Source organism: Homarus americanus, unplaced genomic scaffold (assembly GCF_018991925.1).
Source record: "Homarus americanus isolate GMGI-L3 unplaced genomic scaffold, GMGI_Hamer_2.0 scaffold49667, whole genome shotgun sequence".
Lineage (NCBI taxonomy): Eukaryota > Metazoa > Arthropoda > Malacostraca > Decapoda > Nephropidae > Homarus > Homarus americanus.
This window is the reverse complement of record NW_024738608.1, coordinates 2,290,184-2,308,643: the sequence shown is the minus strand read 5'-3', so window position 1 is coordinate 2,308,643 and position 18,460 is coordinate 2,290,184. Positions and strand designations below refer to the sequence as shown.

The window sequence follows — 18,460 nt, the reverse complement described above, 5'->3', positions numbered from 1 at the left end:
GGGGGTGGGGGGGGTTGCTAGGGAATCGGCGGAGGTAGCGTTGTCGTTGCTATGGTGAACAGAGAGTACAGACGTACAGCATATGCAAATGGCAACTGTGTTAAACTTTCATTTGGCTTTTATTTGCTGGTTTGGTAATAGAGTATTTTTTTTGTAACTTATATACCTGTACAGTATTGGTATTACAGTATTTTTATTTATTCCTAACATTTACTGGTACTGTATACGTATATTGTTTTAAGAAAACTATAGATACAGGAGGAAAATACACACAAAAGTTTTTCCTAAATAATCCCTGCTAAAATGGAGGGATGGGGGGGGTTGCGCCTTATATGGCCATGCGTCTTATATGCCGTAAAATATGGTAGGTGCTCAACCATAAAACCAAAATCTTTTAGACCAAGGAGTTTTCAGTACCATACAAGCGTACCTCTGAGAATGGTCCTATAACTAAGTCTGGCTCCAACAGTTTTGCTTTAAAACTTCATGTATCAAGGGATAGAACATATGGTTTGTATAGTATCTGTATTACTCTATTGGATGATATACAGTATACCAGTGTATAAATTGAGACATTATGTAAAAAAATACTTCAAAACAAATGTGGGAAGAGAACAGAATACAATATACTGAATTGTGTGTATTGCACCTAACATTAGTCAATATAAAAGTCATATTCAAAACTCAATTTTCATATCAATGATCATTCCCTTATCTACATCATGATGCATCTTTTTACACTTTCATTTAATCCCTCTAATACCACCTTTGAACTCTTTATCTTTGTAACCTAGCAATTTCTATCTATTATTTTTACCCTTATTCCAACTAGACTAAATGGAAGAGGTGCACCAACCCCAACTTATCTCTTAAGCCTTTTGTTGGAATCCTGCACTTTATAATCTTATTCTGACTAACACCAGACGATTTTATACAGCTTAGGAAAACCTCCAGCAGTCAAAGGGGTTAATATGAAAAGGCTATCAACTAAATCTGTGCATCAAATACCAAGGGCTTTGAGAAGGTCAGCGTATACCAGCGGCACATCTGTTTTATTCTCCACATCAGCACCACAGCTGGGAAGTTCCTCTGCCTGGCCATCATCCTTTGTAGTCATGCGAGTTAAACAGTGTCTGTGAGAGAGCATCAAAACAGCTGAGGATAAAGCATATCTATATGTAGTTCTCTAAATATAATAAAGTCATTATCAAATGAAAAGAACTTGAATTAAAATTTCCTTCCTATGAAATATGAACTGCCACATATGAAGTTATTTTTACTCTCTAGTTGCAATAACAGTTATACCATCAGTTATACTTTTTCTTCAAATGTTACCTTTTCCATTTATCTCTGCTATTCTTTTTACTCTTCTCTCCCCCCCCCCCTGGTTCTACATTCAACTTTCACACAATGTAAACATAATCTCTATAATAGTACAGTACTGTATATCCCTTATTTTGTCATTGCTTCCAATATTAAGTATTTAATAATTATAGTAAAACTCCCCTAACTCGGACTTCTTTAAGTCAGATTTACCACTAAGTTGGACTCGGTCTGAGTTGCCAGTGTATGTGCTGTGTTGTAACAGGCCACATAGTGCAATACTAGTCTCCTACTCTGGTCTTTCTGTGAGACCTGAACTGCCAGAATATGTGATGGCATCCAGCAGTGATTAAGTGATTAAATAATGACCACAGTACAGTACGTACGTACATAGTTTTAGCTGAATAAATTGAAGTTTAGTGTGACTAAATTTACCCTGTAATGTACAGTAATTATGTTTGGTGCAATACAGTACTGTACATATTTCTACTTTAATGTCAAGCATGTCAGACTAGCTGAAGTGCAGTGCCTTTCTCCACCCACCAAGGCTTCAGCAGTCACATGGAATAAGGTAAGTGCCTTGGAGTATTCTGCCTTGGAGTGTTCAGTTGTTATTATTTATTTTAATAGTTGTACACATTTAATTCTTTAGGGGTTAGATAAGTTTTTAGACAATATTTTTGACATTAGAGGGCACCAACAGAGTTATTACCTCTAAGTTGGACTTTTGGTTAAGTCAAACTGGCTTAATCCCTATTAAGTCCAACTTAGGGTGGTTTTACTGTAGTTAAATGTTGTAGCAAAAATTTTACAAGCAAACTTACACTGTCCCTTACAATCAGAGATGGTGTCACACCACAAACACTCCACAAAAATGCTGTCATCATCATCAATGTTTTATGGCCAATTTCCACACTTGTATGGGTTAATTGTGATTGTCTGATGGCAGCTCTCCCTGCAGCCTCTCTTGCACGGTAACTCCAATGTTACTTCTTACCACCTCTCCCCATGTCATTCTTAGCCTACCCTGAACTCTCCTCTCTTCCACATTAAGGCTCATGTATCTCTTGACCCAGATGGTCTTCTCCATTGTCTCCATATGCCCAGCCATCTCAGCTTACCTCTACACAAAATTTCACCAATACACTCAATAACCAGCTGCCCTCCTAGCTCTGAACAGGGTTCCCTATCTTTCAGAGTCACAATGCATGTCCACCTCACCATTCTCATTCAGCTCACTGAAGCGTGTGTCTGCCCATCCTCTTTAACCACTCTATACTGTGTTATTAAAACTCACCTGCAAGCTGCATTTACGAGTGCTTGAAAATCACCAAGCACATAACCAGCAGTACGCTGGGCTAAAGTCTGGGTTTGTACTGAGGGCAGCCACTTGGAGAGTAGCCAGACAAGCATATTGGTGCGCTGGCAGAGGTCTGGGACTTGCACACTCTCCTGGTAGCTCCACACACTCCACAGATCATCTGTATTTAAAATACATAATATGAAGAAAAAAAATGGTGATGTTTTTATCAATACCTGCAGTAACAAGTTAAAATCAATTATGAATGTTTTCTTGTACAAAAGCTGAAGTATTACTAGTTGTAGTACCATATTGGAAAAAAAAGAATTCAAAACAATTAAGCCGAGGCAGAAATTTTTATTATCTGACTTTGGGAAAAACAAAGCAGCCTTCCCAACCAATACCAACCTCAGTAGATCCTGCCTAAACTTATACAGATACAACTCATCAATGATTTGGTTATAACTTGCAACATCCCTTCCCCCTATGGCCATCATCAAGTCCTCTCTTTTCTTTTCACCCTACCATCTCTTCAAGGGTCAACATACTGTATCCCTGAAATTCAAATTATCATCATACTCCTGTTCAAACTCAAGCACTCTGCCTATTCAATTACAAGAGAAATAATTGACAAGGCTAATATATACAGTACGATAGAGGAGAGTGAGATCAAGTCCCTTAGGGACAACAGGTGTCAACAATGTTCAGTGACCCAACCCTAACAAATATTCTATCACAAAATTGACCATGCCATTACTAAGCACTTTTGTGTAATTCACTTCTTTAGGGATAGGAACAGACAAGGTTAATGTATACAGTAAAGGAGATCAAATCCCCAGGGACAGCAGGTGTCCAAAGTCAGGTCATAAGGTAAGATGACCCTACCCTCTCACCTGGTTACAAATTCTTCTTAATCACAAAATTGCCCAGTTTGTACCTGCCATTACTCAAATAGATATAATCATGCTTATTTAGTAAATTGAATTTTACATACTTAAGATCAGACAAACCCAAAGGAGGTATTCCTGGTAAGCCAGGTAAGGCAATGTGTGAAGCTGTAAACTTCAATCCTGCAAATTTGTGAAAAACATTTGTGTAGGCCATGAAGAGGGTATCTAAAATAAGAATTGGCCCTCGAAAGATTTTGAGTTTGACACCACTGGCTTAGTCTGTACTCACTCCTCAAGATGTAAATTACACGGAAGTGCTTGGGAATTTCGTGTTTTCTTGTGGTTATCAGCATATACATGGATTCACGCACCTACAGTGATATATATATATATATATATATATATATATATATACAGTAGTACCCCGATTTACGCGGTCAATTGAACCCACAGGGTACCGCGTTAAGTGAAATCTGCGTAAATGGAACAACAGAACATATGGGATTAATTCCAATAGAGACTGGCCCGACCCCCAAACTCTACTTTTTTCGACACAATACCTATGTTCTAGTAAAAATAACATCTTAATTTTATGATGGTACATGCACACAATTAATACTTTAGAGAAATAGAGAAATACAGTCGCCAAGTTAATGTCCATTCAAATAATGGACTCAACTCCCTCCCCCTCTTCTCACACTGCACTGCTGGCTCTTCCCTCTCTGAGAAATTTTGGGGGGAAACCACTAGATTTTAATAAATAATACCTCAAACTAAAGTTAGGATAATATAATTGACATTGCTGGATTCCTTGTAAGACCAGGAATATTTTGAATATAAATGTCATATATTTTGCACAAAAGATAACATATTTACTCAGAGTAAACATTATATCTAAAATTTGTATGTCTATTGCAAAATCTATGATGTTTATATTCAAAATGATCATCAAATTGTAAGAATTCCAGCAATGTAAATTATATTCTGGCCGGGTAATTTGTATGAATTTTATGAGCTAAAACAAATATCTTCTGTTAATAAAAAAAAAAATATTCTTCACACGTGCCAGATGGTCGGTCGGTCCCTCCCTACCAGATGTGTGGGAAAACCAGAATATTTACCTTTTTAGTAATAAATAATACCTCAAACTAAAGTTAGGATAATATAATTGACATTGCTGGATTCCTTGTAAGACCAAGAATATTTTGAATATAAATATCATATATTTTGCACAAAAGATAACATATTTACTCAGAGTAAACATTATATCTAAAATTTGTATGTCTAATGCAAAATCTATGATGTTTATATTCAAAATGATCATCATATTGTAAGAATTCCAGCAATGTAAATTATATTCTGGCCGGGTAATTTGTATGAATTTTATGAGATAAATAAAAAAAATATATATATTATACTTCACCGCGTATATGAGTAGATGAACCGCGTTAAGTGAAAGTTCGGTTCTGGCGAGGCACCGCGTATATGAGAAATCGCGTTAAGTGAAACCGCGTAAAGCGGGGTAATACTGTACTTATAACTTATCCCTTGTACAGTACCCTAGAACAGTGGCATTTCACAATCAATCCAGTGATACTATATAATCTCATACTCCTGTACTTTTAAACTGTGGAACATAAGAGGCACCTCTTAAAATCCATATACCTGTACTGTATTCATAATTATCTCTCCCAAAAAGTACAAGGGGAAACTACTTGCATAAAGAACACAATACAGTACTGTACAGTACTGTATTAGCAAAATCCCTAGGTACGTCACTGCTGTCATATCTGCTCCCTCTATATTTAAAAGAAAAAATACTAAAAGCTAAGAAACAGCTATTATATTAATGTATCTATGGCTGGGCAAACATTTCAATACCATGTCATATTTACTAAATTTAGAGAATAATATCTTTAATTATGAGGCGATAAAGCCATGGTTGAGTTAGAATAAGTTAGGTTAATAGCTACTGAATCTATGATGAATCATCCTAGAGCCATATCACTTATTATCAATACAAGTACAGTATAACATTTTTCTATATGCTGTTGTACTAGATATGCATCACACTGACAATTACAGAATGTCCCTCAGAACATTTAATGTCATCCACCCAAGCATCATCATCTTGCATATATGTACAGTAACATACGTACTTCCTTGCAGTTTTTGTTTTTACTTTAGTTATGCTATGTCTACAACCTTCATCAGTTATAATAAGTGGCCTTTTGTGTCAATCTCTTATGCACCCAAATACTGTACTGTACATTACCGGTATACCTTGTTTAATGATCATTTACTTAGCAATGTAAAATTTTTAACATCCTTTCTTGTTTAACGGAGGAAACTTTTTGGTTTAGTGATGTTCAACACACTGGGAAAAATTCAGGAGGGAATCATTACCTTCTTAAATCACCAGGTAATTACATAGCTTATCACAGAAAAACAAAACAAAAACATCACTAGCTATTGAATCATGGTTGAGAATTTGATCCAGTTAAGTTACTGATTAGGGTCACCTCAGTTGATTTGTAATTCTAAAAAAGGAATATAGCATATATGAAAATTATTTTTCACCTGAAACTGAGGAGCAATCAGGAGCTGTGGCTACCAAGAGCACTGGTGGGTTCAACTGTGACAGTTTTGCCACCTCCTCCTTGAGTGCTGACACCACCCGGGCATCTTTACCACCATCACGGTCCTGTAAATACAATACAATACTCATATATCATGTGTAAGCATAATTAAACTTCTGATAATTCCTCAAAACCAATGAAATAAAAAGTAAAACGCTGAATTACATGACAAGTTGTCATATATTTGTTCTTAAGCCTTTTCCCACCAAGCTGCAGGTTAGACAAAATCGAGCAATAAAATATTCTCCTTTCTTGTGCCTTCATTAATTCAATGAAAACCAACTGTCAATAGCAAGTTTTAATTATAGCTATTAACAATCATTAAAATGGTGAGCTTTCTCTTCACATTCTTGTTTGACTTTTAAATCATTATCTTGAGACGAGACACTGTACAGGTACTCCTCGACTTACGACATATTCGACTTACGACAACCCGGACATACGACCGCCGTGGTCATATAAAATATTTTCAAATTACGTATTTTCGAGTCCTGACGTTAGTGATTGCGCTGTGTACTGACAAAATTTTCGTTTGTAATTACCTTTAAAATGGCTGGCAAGCGTAAAAGTTAGAGTTCTTGTGGTGTTGAGAGGAAAAAAGAGAAACCAATTTTAGATTTTCTATGTATAATTTTCGCATTTTCGACTTTCGACCAATTCGACTTACGACCTGGTCGTCAGTCCCTAAACACATCGTAAGTCGAGGACTGACTGTATTTGACAAATAATACTTCATCATAATTACCTAAAGTTGGAATAACAATGATATATCTAAGTTCTCACAACAATATTGTATTCCTTAAATCTCTCTGACTAACTTTCTCACAGCAGAGTGGTGAGATATTTATCTTTTAGCTCTCTCTTATTCTCATACACAACCCATTCAGTTCCATTATTACAATACATTCCTCTGGAGGGGAAGGGCAAGGAATGGAAAATAAAGACAAATACTGTACATGTACTTTAGATATAGTATATTTTTTTCTTAACGAATAGAAAACCTCAAGTATCAATACCACCTCCTTCACCCAATCAAGCCTTTAACTTCCATCACCCAGCACCAGTACAGGTATTATTAATCTTTCTGGAACATTCTTGCATCTTGTCACCATACCTCACTCTTCTTTCTCTCATCATACTGGAGTGCTTCGATTTACGAAAAGGATACAATCCTGAAAAACATTTTGTAAATCGAAGCTATTTTTTTCACTGACTACCATTATATACTGTACAGGGAAATACGTCTCCTACGAAAAAATAATAATAATGTTCGCCAAACATAAAAATACAAATTTTTAAGCAATTTTTTGGGGGGAAACAATACCTCTATGCCTCTATGCATATGTATTAATCATAATAAAATCAATAAAGCAGTACAGTATCAAGCTTATTTATGGGAAATTGTTAGTGTTCGGTGCTTCGGGTGATGGTGTAACAGGATGGTGGTAGATGGGGTTACTGGGAGGATGATGGTGTAGTAGCTGGAACATCTGCCACACCACCACCTTCATATGACATACCTGTATATGTACAGTACTGCATCGCAGAAACGTGGCCACACACTAGCCTGCACTGCAGTACACTGCTTACTGTTTGTGTTCAACATGGGATGTTGTAAAAGTGGGCCTTTCTTTTGTAAACTAAAGTGCTGGAACAATTTTTTTTGTTTTAGCAAATTTTCCTAAATTGGGGTTTCATAAATCAGAGCACTCCTGTATCCTTCTCCTCACTCTTTACACTTCAATTACTCTTTACACAGCTATATAGGTAGTACATTACATTCCTGGTTTTCTGAACATCTCTTCCTCACTCCTACACAACCTAAACAAATACTGTACTGTAGTATCACACTTACATTCAGAATTCTTCATATGTCTCTACTTCTTTTTAAACTTTGCAATTGGGAAATATTCTATCGTTACAACTTTCCAGTAGAGACAAAGTTACTACAGATAATGTGATTTACTGTATTACTTATGAGAAACTGACAATTTCACACACCTTAGCAATACACTGCACATTCAGGAGAGCAAGAACGCAGGGACCTTGTGCCGAGGCTCTTAGAAAGACCTGACGTAATCTTGCCTCTGTTCCACCGCTTGTGTCTCCTTTAAGATGCCAAGTATTAGTCCAGTGTACTCCTAGACCCAGAGCTGATGCTGCAAGCTTGATAATTTGTTCACTGCCACAACCTGGAGGCCCCAGTAACAAAAGACTAACACTGCCAACACTACCACAATTTTCTTCAGGTGTTCGTATCTTGTTATACTGTTTAACTTTTGTGCAAGGTGTATCAGTCTTGGAATGTAAGATATCACTAGTTATTCTCAATTTATCTTTGTCCTTTTTATTACCTTTCTGGGGTGTAGCTACTCCACTATTGTGCATGATATTGTCTAAACACTGTCTCCTCTCTTCCATTTCCATCTGAAGTATATTTTTTAGCTTATCAAATGGCCTTTTTAAAATAGGAGGAACATCAACATTGCCTCTGTCATCAAAGTTTAGGTTAAGTGAAGGTAGACAACAGTGGGTTGTGCCAGCAAGATATAGGCTAGTAACTCCCTCTGTCACTATAACACTCTGCTTGGTCTCACTGCCACACCTTACTTTTGCACCAGATATCTTAATAAAGACATACTTTGGAGGTATTATGGATGTATTACTCACAAACTCATGGCCAAGATGATTAGGTATTGGTACAACTAAAATATCTCCTGTTGCAACTACTTTGGGAATTTTAAAATAATCTTTCAGGAGTAATTCCACCTCACTTCCACACTTATATGTTGATTCTACAAGTTGTACATGCACTTCCGTGGCAATATCTGGAGAATTCTGCATGTTGTTTTTATTCTCAGTGACAGTTTTAGTCTCATGTACATCCTTCCACAATGCCAAAATTCTCTGAACAGCATCTGAGAGAACTGTAACAGCACTATTCTCAAATTCTATCACAGGATCTCGATTGCAATTCCCTTGTTGTAAATTGTGGTAGAGTAACGGTGAGACAAAGCAATGATCCTCTGTTATATCTGGGCACACTACAATCATAATCCATCTTCTTAGTACATGTTTTACCACATCTGGAGATACGTCAGTCTTAGTGGTGTCTTCAAAGTGACATAAGATATTCTGCCACTCACCACACCTTAGTCCAAGGGATACAGCCTTTTTTTTATTTATAAGTACAACAGCATTGACATCAGGCTCACCACCAACAACTTTCACAGCCTTACAATGTAATGACTTGAGTGATAACCTTCGTAATTTCACTCTGTGTTTGGATTGGTTGAACTTTGATTGCTTGGCAGCATATAATAACGGGTTGTCGATGTGTGGCCTGCTGACTTTGATTAAAAGGCAGGTATAAAGTACTATCTGCAAGTACCTCCACAATCTTAACACAGTCTCATCCTCAGCCATCATATACCACACAGTACCTGAAAAAAAAAATCACTTACTCCTTTCAGCAAAAAATAAATAAAATAATAATAATAATGTACATATTGTATTAGGTAACATACTGTACAGTGGCTGCTGGTAAATAAGCAATGGGCTCAGTCAAAAAATAACGACACACTGTTAAATGATCAAACTAAGTGACAAACTCTCCAACCAATAATTATACTGTACTATACTGCAGTTAGTATTACCAGCAAGAGGGGCTTTCATTTCTGGTGAAACACTCTATATATACTTTATATTATCAAAATAGATCACCCACTTCAAGAAAGGGGGAAAGTGATTGGGAAGAATGATGCAAGGCAAATATTGTACCAGCAAATAGCAAGGTTTTATAGAAATTGTTTCATTATTAATTTGAGGATTTTGTCCTGGCAGGCATTTTATACCTGAACAACATCCCATTACATCCATGAATGTTTGCCAGTGACCAGCAAATGATTTGATTCATTGTAAATAAGATAAATTAACCAACCAAACCTACCCATCATAGAACGGAAGTGTTTTACTGTATCATAGGTTAAGTTAGATAAGTTGATTTTTTTTTCACCACTTAGGAGTTTACTAGCCATTCAGGCAGATGGTCTATCCAGTGTTAGTACAGGAGGAAATTGGAAGTCTTTTCGCATGTTCCGGCCAAGGCTCAAACCCTTGACAAATTGGTGAGAGATATTGTACAGTACACACATTACCATTGTATACCACCAACTTTGTTTACAGTTTGTATGGAACGTTTGCTGGGAAGAGTTTGGTTGATTTACATTAAGATCCCTCATTGGCAAATGTGTCAACAGTTGAACCATAAACATGATGTTCAAGGGTTTACGGACTGCATTTACTCTTTCACAGAAACTATAGAAAACTAACACTGGAAATTTGCAATTCTTCCATCTTTCTTTTTGGATACTCAAGAGGTAAGAAAGAAGTTTTCTTCTATAGAATTTTGGTAATTCTAGACAAGAGTAGTACAATAACAGTCTTGAGGAAATTTCTCATTTGAAGATAAAAGCCTTCTTTCCTCGAGAAACTAACAAAATTGCACAAGGAATGCAAGAGTTCGTGTGAAGTTCAGGCGCCAGACTCGGATGATCTTGGTTGCCAGTTACCGATGACACCGGGTGGTATTGAAGAATCCTCTACAACTGGCAATGGGCCCAAACTTAAACCTGGACTGAAGTGGATCCCATGTGCAGTTCCTTGATACGGCCTTACGATATTTGGATATCAAGTTACCACTATATTTGGATATCAAGTTACCACTTATTCTTTTTAATGTGGCTATTCTCTATTCTTTATTTTGCTCTGTATATTTAACCATTTGTTGTAGCATTGTTATATGTTTTGTTGAACTAATCTTAAGTTTTAATCTACCTTACAGTAGATTTTTGTTGGGGGAGTTGTGTAAGGGCTGTAACGAGCAGGATGGTGGTCCGCCGCTCGTTTGTTTGTTCGCGGCCCCACCAGGGGGCCAGCCAGCACCATAGCTGCACTTCCCCGCTGTTCGATCCAACTGTGGCTGTGTACTCCTCCGAGGCTCCTGGGGCTCGTGGACTGATTCCCCAGTCCTTCACTATTCGGCTGTCAATCTCCGGACACCTATTCCAGCTACTACTGTGGCTGCCACGTCATCGCCACTTCCTCCACGCCCTATCCACCGTCCGTGCCCTGGCGTCTCTCCTGTGTGGCAAGACATCACCCACCAGCTCCGGCGCCAAGTGAGGAAGCTGCCCTGGACCTTCCCCCTGAGAGCGGACCACTGCGTTAACAGAACATTCCACCGGGCTGCAGCCGTAGGAAATATCTGTACTTTGTTTGACTCCCGTAATTGTTTGACTCCCGTATTTGTTTATTTAATATTTATGAGTGGTGTCAATTATTGAATATTTTCGTAGTAGAGAGATGTCAATCTCTAACGGTTGTTTGTTATACCTTGGAAACCCATGGTTCTTGAATTTCCTTTCATAAGATCCTGATTAGGCTGGCAAGGGATTTATATCCAAAGTGTGTATATATATATATATATATATATATATATATATATATATATATATATATATATATATATATATATATATATATTTCATGTAATTCCACAATGAAAACGTGGATAAGATAAATCTTGATAAAATCACACGGGAAAATGGAAACAACGCCTTAGCTTTCGTCTTTATTCAAGACATCTTCAGAGGCCTCTGAAGATGTCTTGAATAAAGACAAGCTAAATATATATATATATATATATATATATATATATATATATATATATATATATATATATATATATATATATATATATATATATTTATTTATTTATTTATTTATTTATATATTTGGGTATGAGATAACTCGTACCTCATAATTGGGTACGAGTTGACATGTTCTGATGGGTACGATTTGCTTGAGTATAAGTTGTCCAACACATTATTATTTGGCCCCTGGTTGAAATGGCCTTAGAAATACTCTAAATAAGGATCTCTAAGGGTTGGGGATGGTAAAACAGTCGTAAGTGTATTGACCGAATCTGCAGTAATACCAAAAACCACCGGAAAGCATAATTTCAACCCAACTTAACCTAACATAGCTTAGCCCAACCTAACTTAAACCTTAATAACAAACAAACGGACAGGAGCTTTCTCACAAGGGGGTAACAAACAATTATTGAGATTTTCTCGGAAGTAATCATTTGCGTAAGAAATGCTACCGTTACAGAAGAAACGAGTCTTAGAATTGTCTAAACTACTGATCCCAAAACTTATAAACCTAAAATTCACTGGATAACCGAAACGATAATACCTTTGATGAAAAAATGAGCGAAATGGAACAACGCGTTTTGGTGTTAGCCATATGCTCCAGAATTACCAAAAGATTTTAATTACCTTCTAATTAAGAGAGGTCGCGTTTCAAAAACTTAAAAATCCATTTTAACAATAAGCCAGTCTGGTGGTGGTCAATCAAGAGAGCCGCTAGTGTTTTGTTCCAGCATTGTGTGGACCAAGGAGACTAGAAACATTGTAGGGAACCTCACTTATATTTTCTTTCGGCCCCCGACACTACCGTCATCTATTGAACAAACTATTTATCATAGAAAATGGTCATTGACAATCCCAAAAATGTTTTTAATGGTAACTCTAGCATTTCTTGCTGTTCATACTTTCTCTTACCTCGGTATTCATTCGATTATTTGTTTTTATTATTTATAATTTTGCAAAATATCACCTAATTAGCTATTCGGGCGGATTGTCTAATCTTTGTTAGTTTTGTGCCCATCCGGGCATAGGTCATCGACCCACAACAGGGCCAAGGAGGTGAAAAAATAAGAGTAAAAGGAAATTAAAAATGGAAAAGAAAAGACCATATTAACTTAAACCACGAAGATGCCGGAAAACCAGACTTTAGGAAATTTAAATTTAAACCTGCCAACGGCTCTCAAGTATTGCCCTTTCTCCTGTTGCACCTTATATATTTGCTGCACAATAAACTCCACTTTTTTATCTGTTTTCATCCTTTGGAAATTGGTGATATATCAAACTCACATCATGTAGTCTGTAATTTGATATGCATCCAAATACGGCGCATTTATCAGGCATTGTCACAGACCTTCACACCACGATGGCCAGCTGGTGACTGAGGTCTGAGGAGGTCCCACCCCGACCCCAGGCCATACCCCGAGGCCTCCGTCATGCCTGGCAATGGATGAATTTTCGACTTAAAATGGGTTGACACCTTTTTAATTAGACTTTGATTTATTTAACCATTGAAATTATGCTGCTAATGTACTGGGCAAGTCAAAATCGCGAAGATTTCGTTCACCTGAGGCAAAACAATGCAGACCTAAGTAGACAGGGCAGTCGATATCTCAACCAAGACAAGTTCACAACAAAGAGACCGTCCAAATAGCTAGAAAGGCAATTGATGAAATGCTAATTTAGACTGCAATTTTACAGTCATTGCTTATGAATCGACCACATAACTATGAACTTACCTTTTCCTATCTTTTGGGAAGAAATGAGATCTTATGTTTATATTTTTTCTTTGTTTTTCCCCAAAACAACACAACCGGGACAGGGAAATCTGTGTTTGGTAGGGTCACACTGGATAACACCCTTCTCGGCCAGGACACACGTGAGAAGGGTGCTATCCAGTGTGACCCTACCAAACATCACAGGTTTCCCGGTTCCCGGTTTCTCCTGTACTAACAATGGATAGACCAACCGCCCGAACGGCTCGCAAGCTGATAAGTGACGAAAATTAAAAAAAAAAAACGGTAGCCGGTGTTTGGAACCATGTTTATATAATGTATCTACCGCCACGCCTCCTCAGCCAAGTGAACAGACAGCCGACGCACCCAGAGCCGTAGATAGAATTTGGTCAACTCGGTGGCATGTGGGCGCCATATTGTTACTTAGTTGATGAAGAAGTTTGCGCTCAAACTGTAGACTATACAGTGTTGAGGATGATGATGATAATGGTGGTATTGTTTAGTTGTTGAAATTGTCATACATGTTTACAATACGACAAACATGTTTATAAACTATGTGTGGGAGAACCCGATGGGTAACAACTTGGCGCCTGGTTGGCCGAACTCTATCTACGGATCTGGACGTAAAAGCTGCTCAGCGCCATCTCTAAGACAAACATTCAACTAAGAGTAGTAGTTCCTTATGATATTCCTTGGTGTGGACTTCGTAAGGTATAATGTGCTGTTTTAAACCATAACAGCCTTTTAATCATGTTTATGAATTTGTCCTTATTCTATCAGTTGTCAACATTATATTTTCAAATATTGATTTGAAGTATTCCTTTGATAAGCGGTTGCGGCCCACTTGGTGCAGTGGCAGCGCACTTGCCTAAGAGAATTTCGTTCCGGGTTCGAGCCCCAGGCCAGAAGTGAGATGGGCTCAGTACTTTTACTTTTATCCTCTTCTCCACTGATCGGCTCGTTAGCCGCTTGTGCGATCGGTCACGTCTCTCTTACTTTTTTTTTTCTTTTATCCTCTTCACCAAATGATCGGCTCGTTAGCCGCTTGGGCGATCGGTCACGTCTCTCTTACGCACTGTTGGCAAGTACTGGGCATGCACCAGCTCCTGAATGTACCTGAACCTGCTCCAGTGTTGGTCAAGTCTGGTCTTGGAAGAGCTCACACTCGGTGCCGTCACAACACTTTCTTGTAGATTGTTCCAAGAGTTCACAACTCTCACTCCGAAAATGCTTGCCCTCACAGTTTTCTGGACTTGCGGTTTCTTCAATCTTGAGCTGTGACCCCTTGTGGGGCGAGCGTCCGCCAGCTCCAAGTAAGGACACTCGACTGAGTAGTGCCCCTTGAGATGCTTATACACCTCAATTAGGTCACCCCTTGCCCGTCTGTAGTAGAAGCTAGGCAAGTTCAGGCGCTCCAATCTCTCAAGGTAGCTGAGGTGCCGAAGTGCAGGCACAAGTCTAGTGGCCCTCCTTTGAACATTTTCAACCAACTGACAGTCCCTAGCATATCTCGGGGACCAGACGGGGTGACAGTACTCCAGATGGGGAAGCACTTCACTCTTGAAGATCGTTACGAGGGACGGGGACCGTCTAGATATCTGAACGACCTTCTTATAAGACCCAATAATTTATTTGCCTGTTTTACCTTCTTCTCGCAATGGCCCGAGAACTTCAGCTCATTGTCAACGTACACACCCAGGTCCTTCTCACATTCAGTCTCAAATAGTGCAGTTTCTTCATCTCGTTGGGACATATGATACGCCTCCTTATCGTTGGTACGCCCCAGGTGCATCCTCTTACACTTCGTGATATTGAATCTCAGCAGCCATTTCTTCGACCATTCTTGGAGCTCTTCACAGTCCGCTTGGTTCTTGGTTCCCGAAATAACTTGGCGTCATCGGCAAACATTTGTATGGAGGAGTGTACAACGACAGGCCTGTCATTTATGAAACAAACAAACAACAGCAGGCCCAATACACTGCCCTGTGGTACCCCGCTTGTGACAGTTACGGATGATGATTTCGTGCCATTAATCACCACACACTGCTTGCGGTCATGTAGAAAGTCTTCTATCCACGCTAGGACACTTCCCCAAGTTCCGTACCCTTCCAGTTTGATTTTCAACCTTTCGTGGGGTACACTGTAGAAAGCCTTGGCAAAATCTAGGTAAATATTGTCGATATTACCAACCCGTTCCAGAATATGGGTCCAAATATCCAATACCTTGAGCAATTGTGTTAAGCAGGAGCGCCCCGGCATAAAACCGTGTTGGAAATCCTTTACAAGGTTGTTTCGTAGTAGATGTTCCAAAGTGGCATCTCTGATAGTACTCTCAAGTACTTTACATATTATGCTGGTCAGGCTCACCGGTCTATAGTTGTTCGTGGAGTGACGATCGCCCTTCTTAAAGATCGGACTCACATAAGCCACTTTCCATTCACCGGGGACCTTTTTTTTCATCCAGGCATTTACAAAACAGGATCTTCAGGGGCTCTGCAAGCTCGTTGCACAACTCTCTTAGCACTCTAGGATGCACCATGTCAGGGCCGGGACTCTTATGGACCTTTAGCTTTGGCAGTTTATTTCTAATACCCTCTTCTGTGAACACAATGTGGGTCAGTGCTATGTCGAACCGTCTGTCCTCAAACTCAGGAAGGTTAATCGCATCCTCTCATGTGAACACCGAGGAAAAGAAGCTAGCTGTTCAATGCCTCAGCTTTGTCCTGGTCGGTATGCCCCAACAAAACATCTCCAAGTAATCCAGTACAATAGACAATAGAGATCGTAACAGAGAACAGACCACTCTTGTGCCGAGATAAATCACTGCTATATCTTAAAAATTTGATGTTAAGAGTACACACAGTAATATTGTAAAACAGGCTATGGCCTTTTTTGAAAGCGAATAATAGCTGAGACACAGCGGATAAATATCAATTGGATAAATCTAAAAACCTGCCAAAGTAAGCAAAAACTACAAATATGAAATGAATAAAACTAATAAACCTTAAAAAATATATATATATTTATAACATAAAAGAAATGTATGACTACGCTCCTACGATTCCTACCTTTAAATCATCTCTTAAAAAATATCTATTATCCAAGTATTTATATTTTTGTAACACATTATCATCAAAACCATTATATCATATTTATATTGTCACGTAAATAGAAGTTACCATTACACTAATTATATATTTCCCGTCAAGCCATTATACTGACTGTCTGTCCCCTTGTTTCACCCTAATACAACCCATATTGTATTGCTTCCCTCATTTATCAGATTACTGTATAATTATCAACTCTACTGTAAAATATGTATATATTTATAATATAAATGTAAAATATTAAATCAATAAATAAAAAGTGATAATCATGGTAGCATTCTCATATGTATTTACCAACACCATGTTACAAGTACTAATCCAGATGATACTAAATGTTATGTAACAATTCCTTGAGATAAATGTAGAGTACATATCAGGTGCCACTAGAGCTCAGGCTCTCAATTGGCTTAGACATGTCAATATTATTATTATCCACTCTGTATCCGTATTTTCTGGCTAAATAAACTGCTTCAGCATCAATATCAATGATAATATCAAAGGGGTTGTTGATGGAGTTGATGGAAAATGTCAAGTACATTGATGTCTCTCCATCAGGCGGTCCTTATCACGATATAAAGATACATCTCTATACCTCGGTCCTTATGAGGCTTGAGGAACATGTTGAAACGTGTCAACTAGTGAAAAAATAAACAAAATTGAACTACAGTAGTGGGCCTTTTGCATACAATCAGCAGTGACCATCCAGACTCACTTTACACCAGCGACCTAGGTAAATATAATTATGTACAGTACATGGCTGTTGTTGTCTTTCCATGACTCAGATTTAGAAGTTGAAAGGTAACAAATACATCAATATTCTTCAAAATTATTTGTATTACCCTGAAACTAGTTAAACCATTAACTTGTTCATATTTTTTCCTAAATACACTGAGGTACATCCAAGGTTTTTGGTAACCACAACTCAAGTTTTCCTTGAAATATAATCTACCGCTACCTCTCGGTAGTCAAAGGGCGGGAGGGGGCATGATTACCCTGAGAAATAATGATTTAAATGAACAGAAACATTACTCTGGCATGCGTTCCACCCTATTTCTTCCTGTTTGGAGACACACTCACACACACACACACACACACACACACACACACACACACACACACACACACACACACACCAAAACTTTGAGTGTGTTTTAATATATTCTTCTCGCCTCCTTCAGCTCACTATCTGGTCGTGTCATATTAAAAGCAAATATAGTTCATTTTCTGTCACGCACTAAATATTGCACCGGCTCCTGAATGTACCTGAACCCGCTCCAGTGTTGGTCAAGTCTTCTCTTGAAAGAGCTCACACTCGGTGCCGTCACAACACTCTCTGGTAGATTGTTCCAAGAGTTTACAACCCTCACTCCGAAAAAGTTTGCCCTCACGGTTTTCTGGAATTGCGGCTTCTTCAATCTTGAGGACCCCAAGCGTCCGCCATCAATCAAGAAGAAAAGAGAATAGTACAATACTAATAACACATTTCCTCAGACGAATAAGAAGTGTGATACTTGTACTGTGCTTGATTTTTAAGAAATACACACTAATTGTTTTTCAAACACAAGATGAATTGTATTTAACAAGCATCGATATAAAAACTGGGAATCCTGGAGATGTCCACAAAAAAGAATCATATTTTACTTACAAGATACAACATGTATATAATTTCTTCCAATAATAAAAAAAAACTGTGTCGTGTTTGTGGTCATGTAACCAATAACCGCACTAAAAGGCCACATGACGTTCAAAGTCGACAC

At 38.1% G+C, this 18,460-nt stretch overlaps 1 protein-coding gene across 2 annotated transcripts in view; it reads right to left on the bottom strand.

Moving 5' to 3' along the window:
* The window catches only part of LOC121874108 (peroxisome assembly factor 2-like), a 53,696-nt gene extending 41,093 nt beyond the window's left edge, over nucleotides 1-12,603 (bottom strand). For both annotated transcript variants that reach the window (XM_042378053.1, XM_042378054.1), the window contains exons 1-5: nucleotides 12,494-12,603; nucleotides 8,154-9,595; nucleotides 6,094-6,217; nucleotides 2,621-2,804; nucleotides 1,009-1,133 (exon numbers count right to left, since the gene is read on the bottom strand). In XM_042378053.1, the coding sequence (XP_042233987.1) occupies nucleotides 1,009-1,133; nucleotides 2,621-2,804; nucleotides 6,094-6,217; nucleotides 8,154-9,581 (1,861 nt within the window). In that variant the 5' untranslated portion in view covers nucleotides 9,582-9,595; nucleotides 12,494-12,603. The remainder of the gene's footprint in view (nucleotides 1-1,008; nucleotides 1,134-2,620; nucleotides 2,805-6,093; nucleotides 6,218-8,153; nucleotides 9,596-12,493) is intronic.
* Between the last annotated feature and the right edge of the window lie 5,857 nt (nucleotides 12,604-18,460).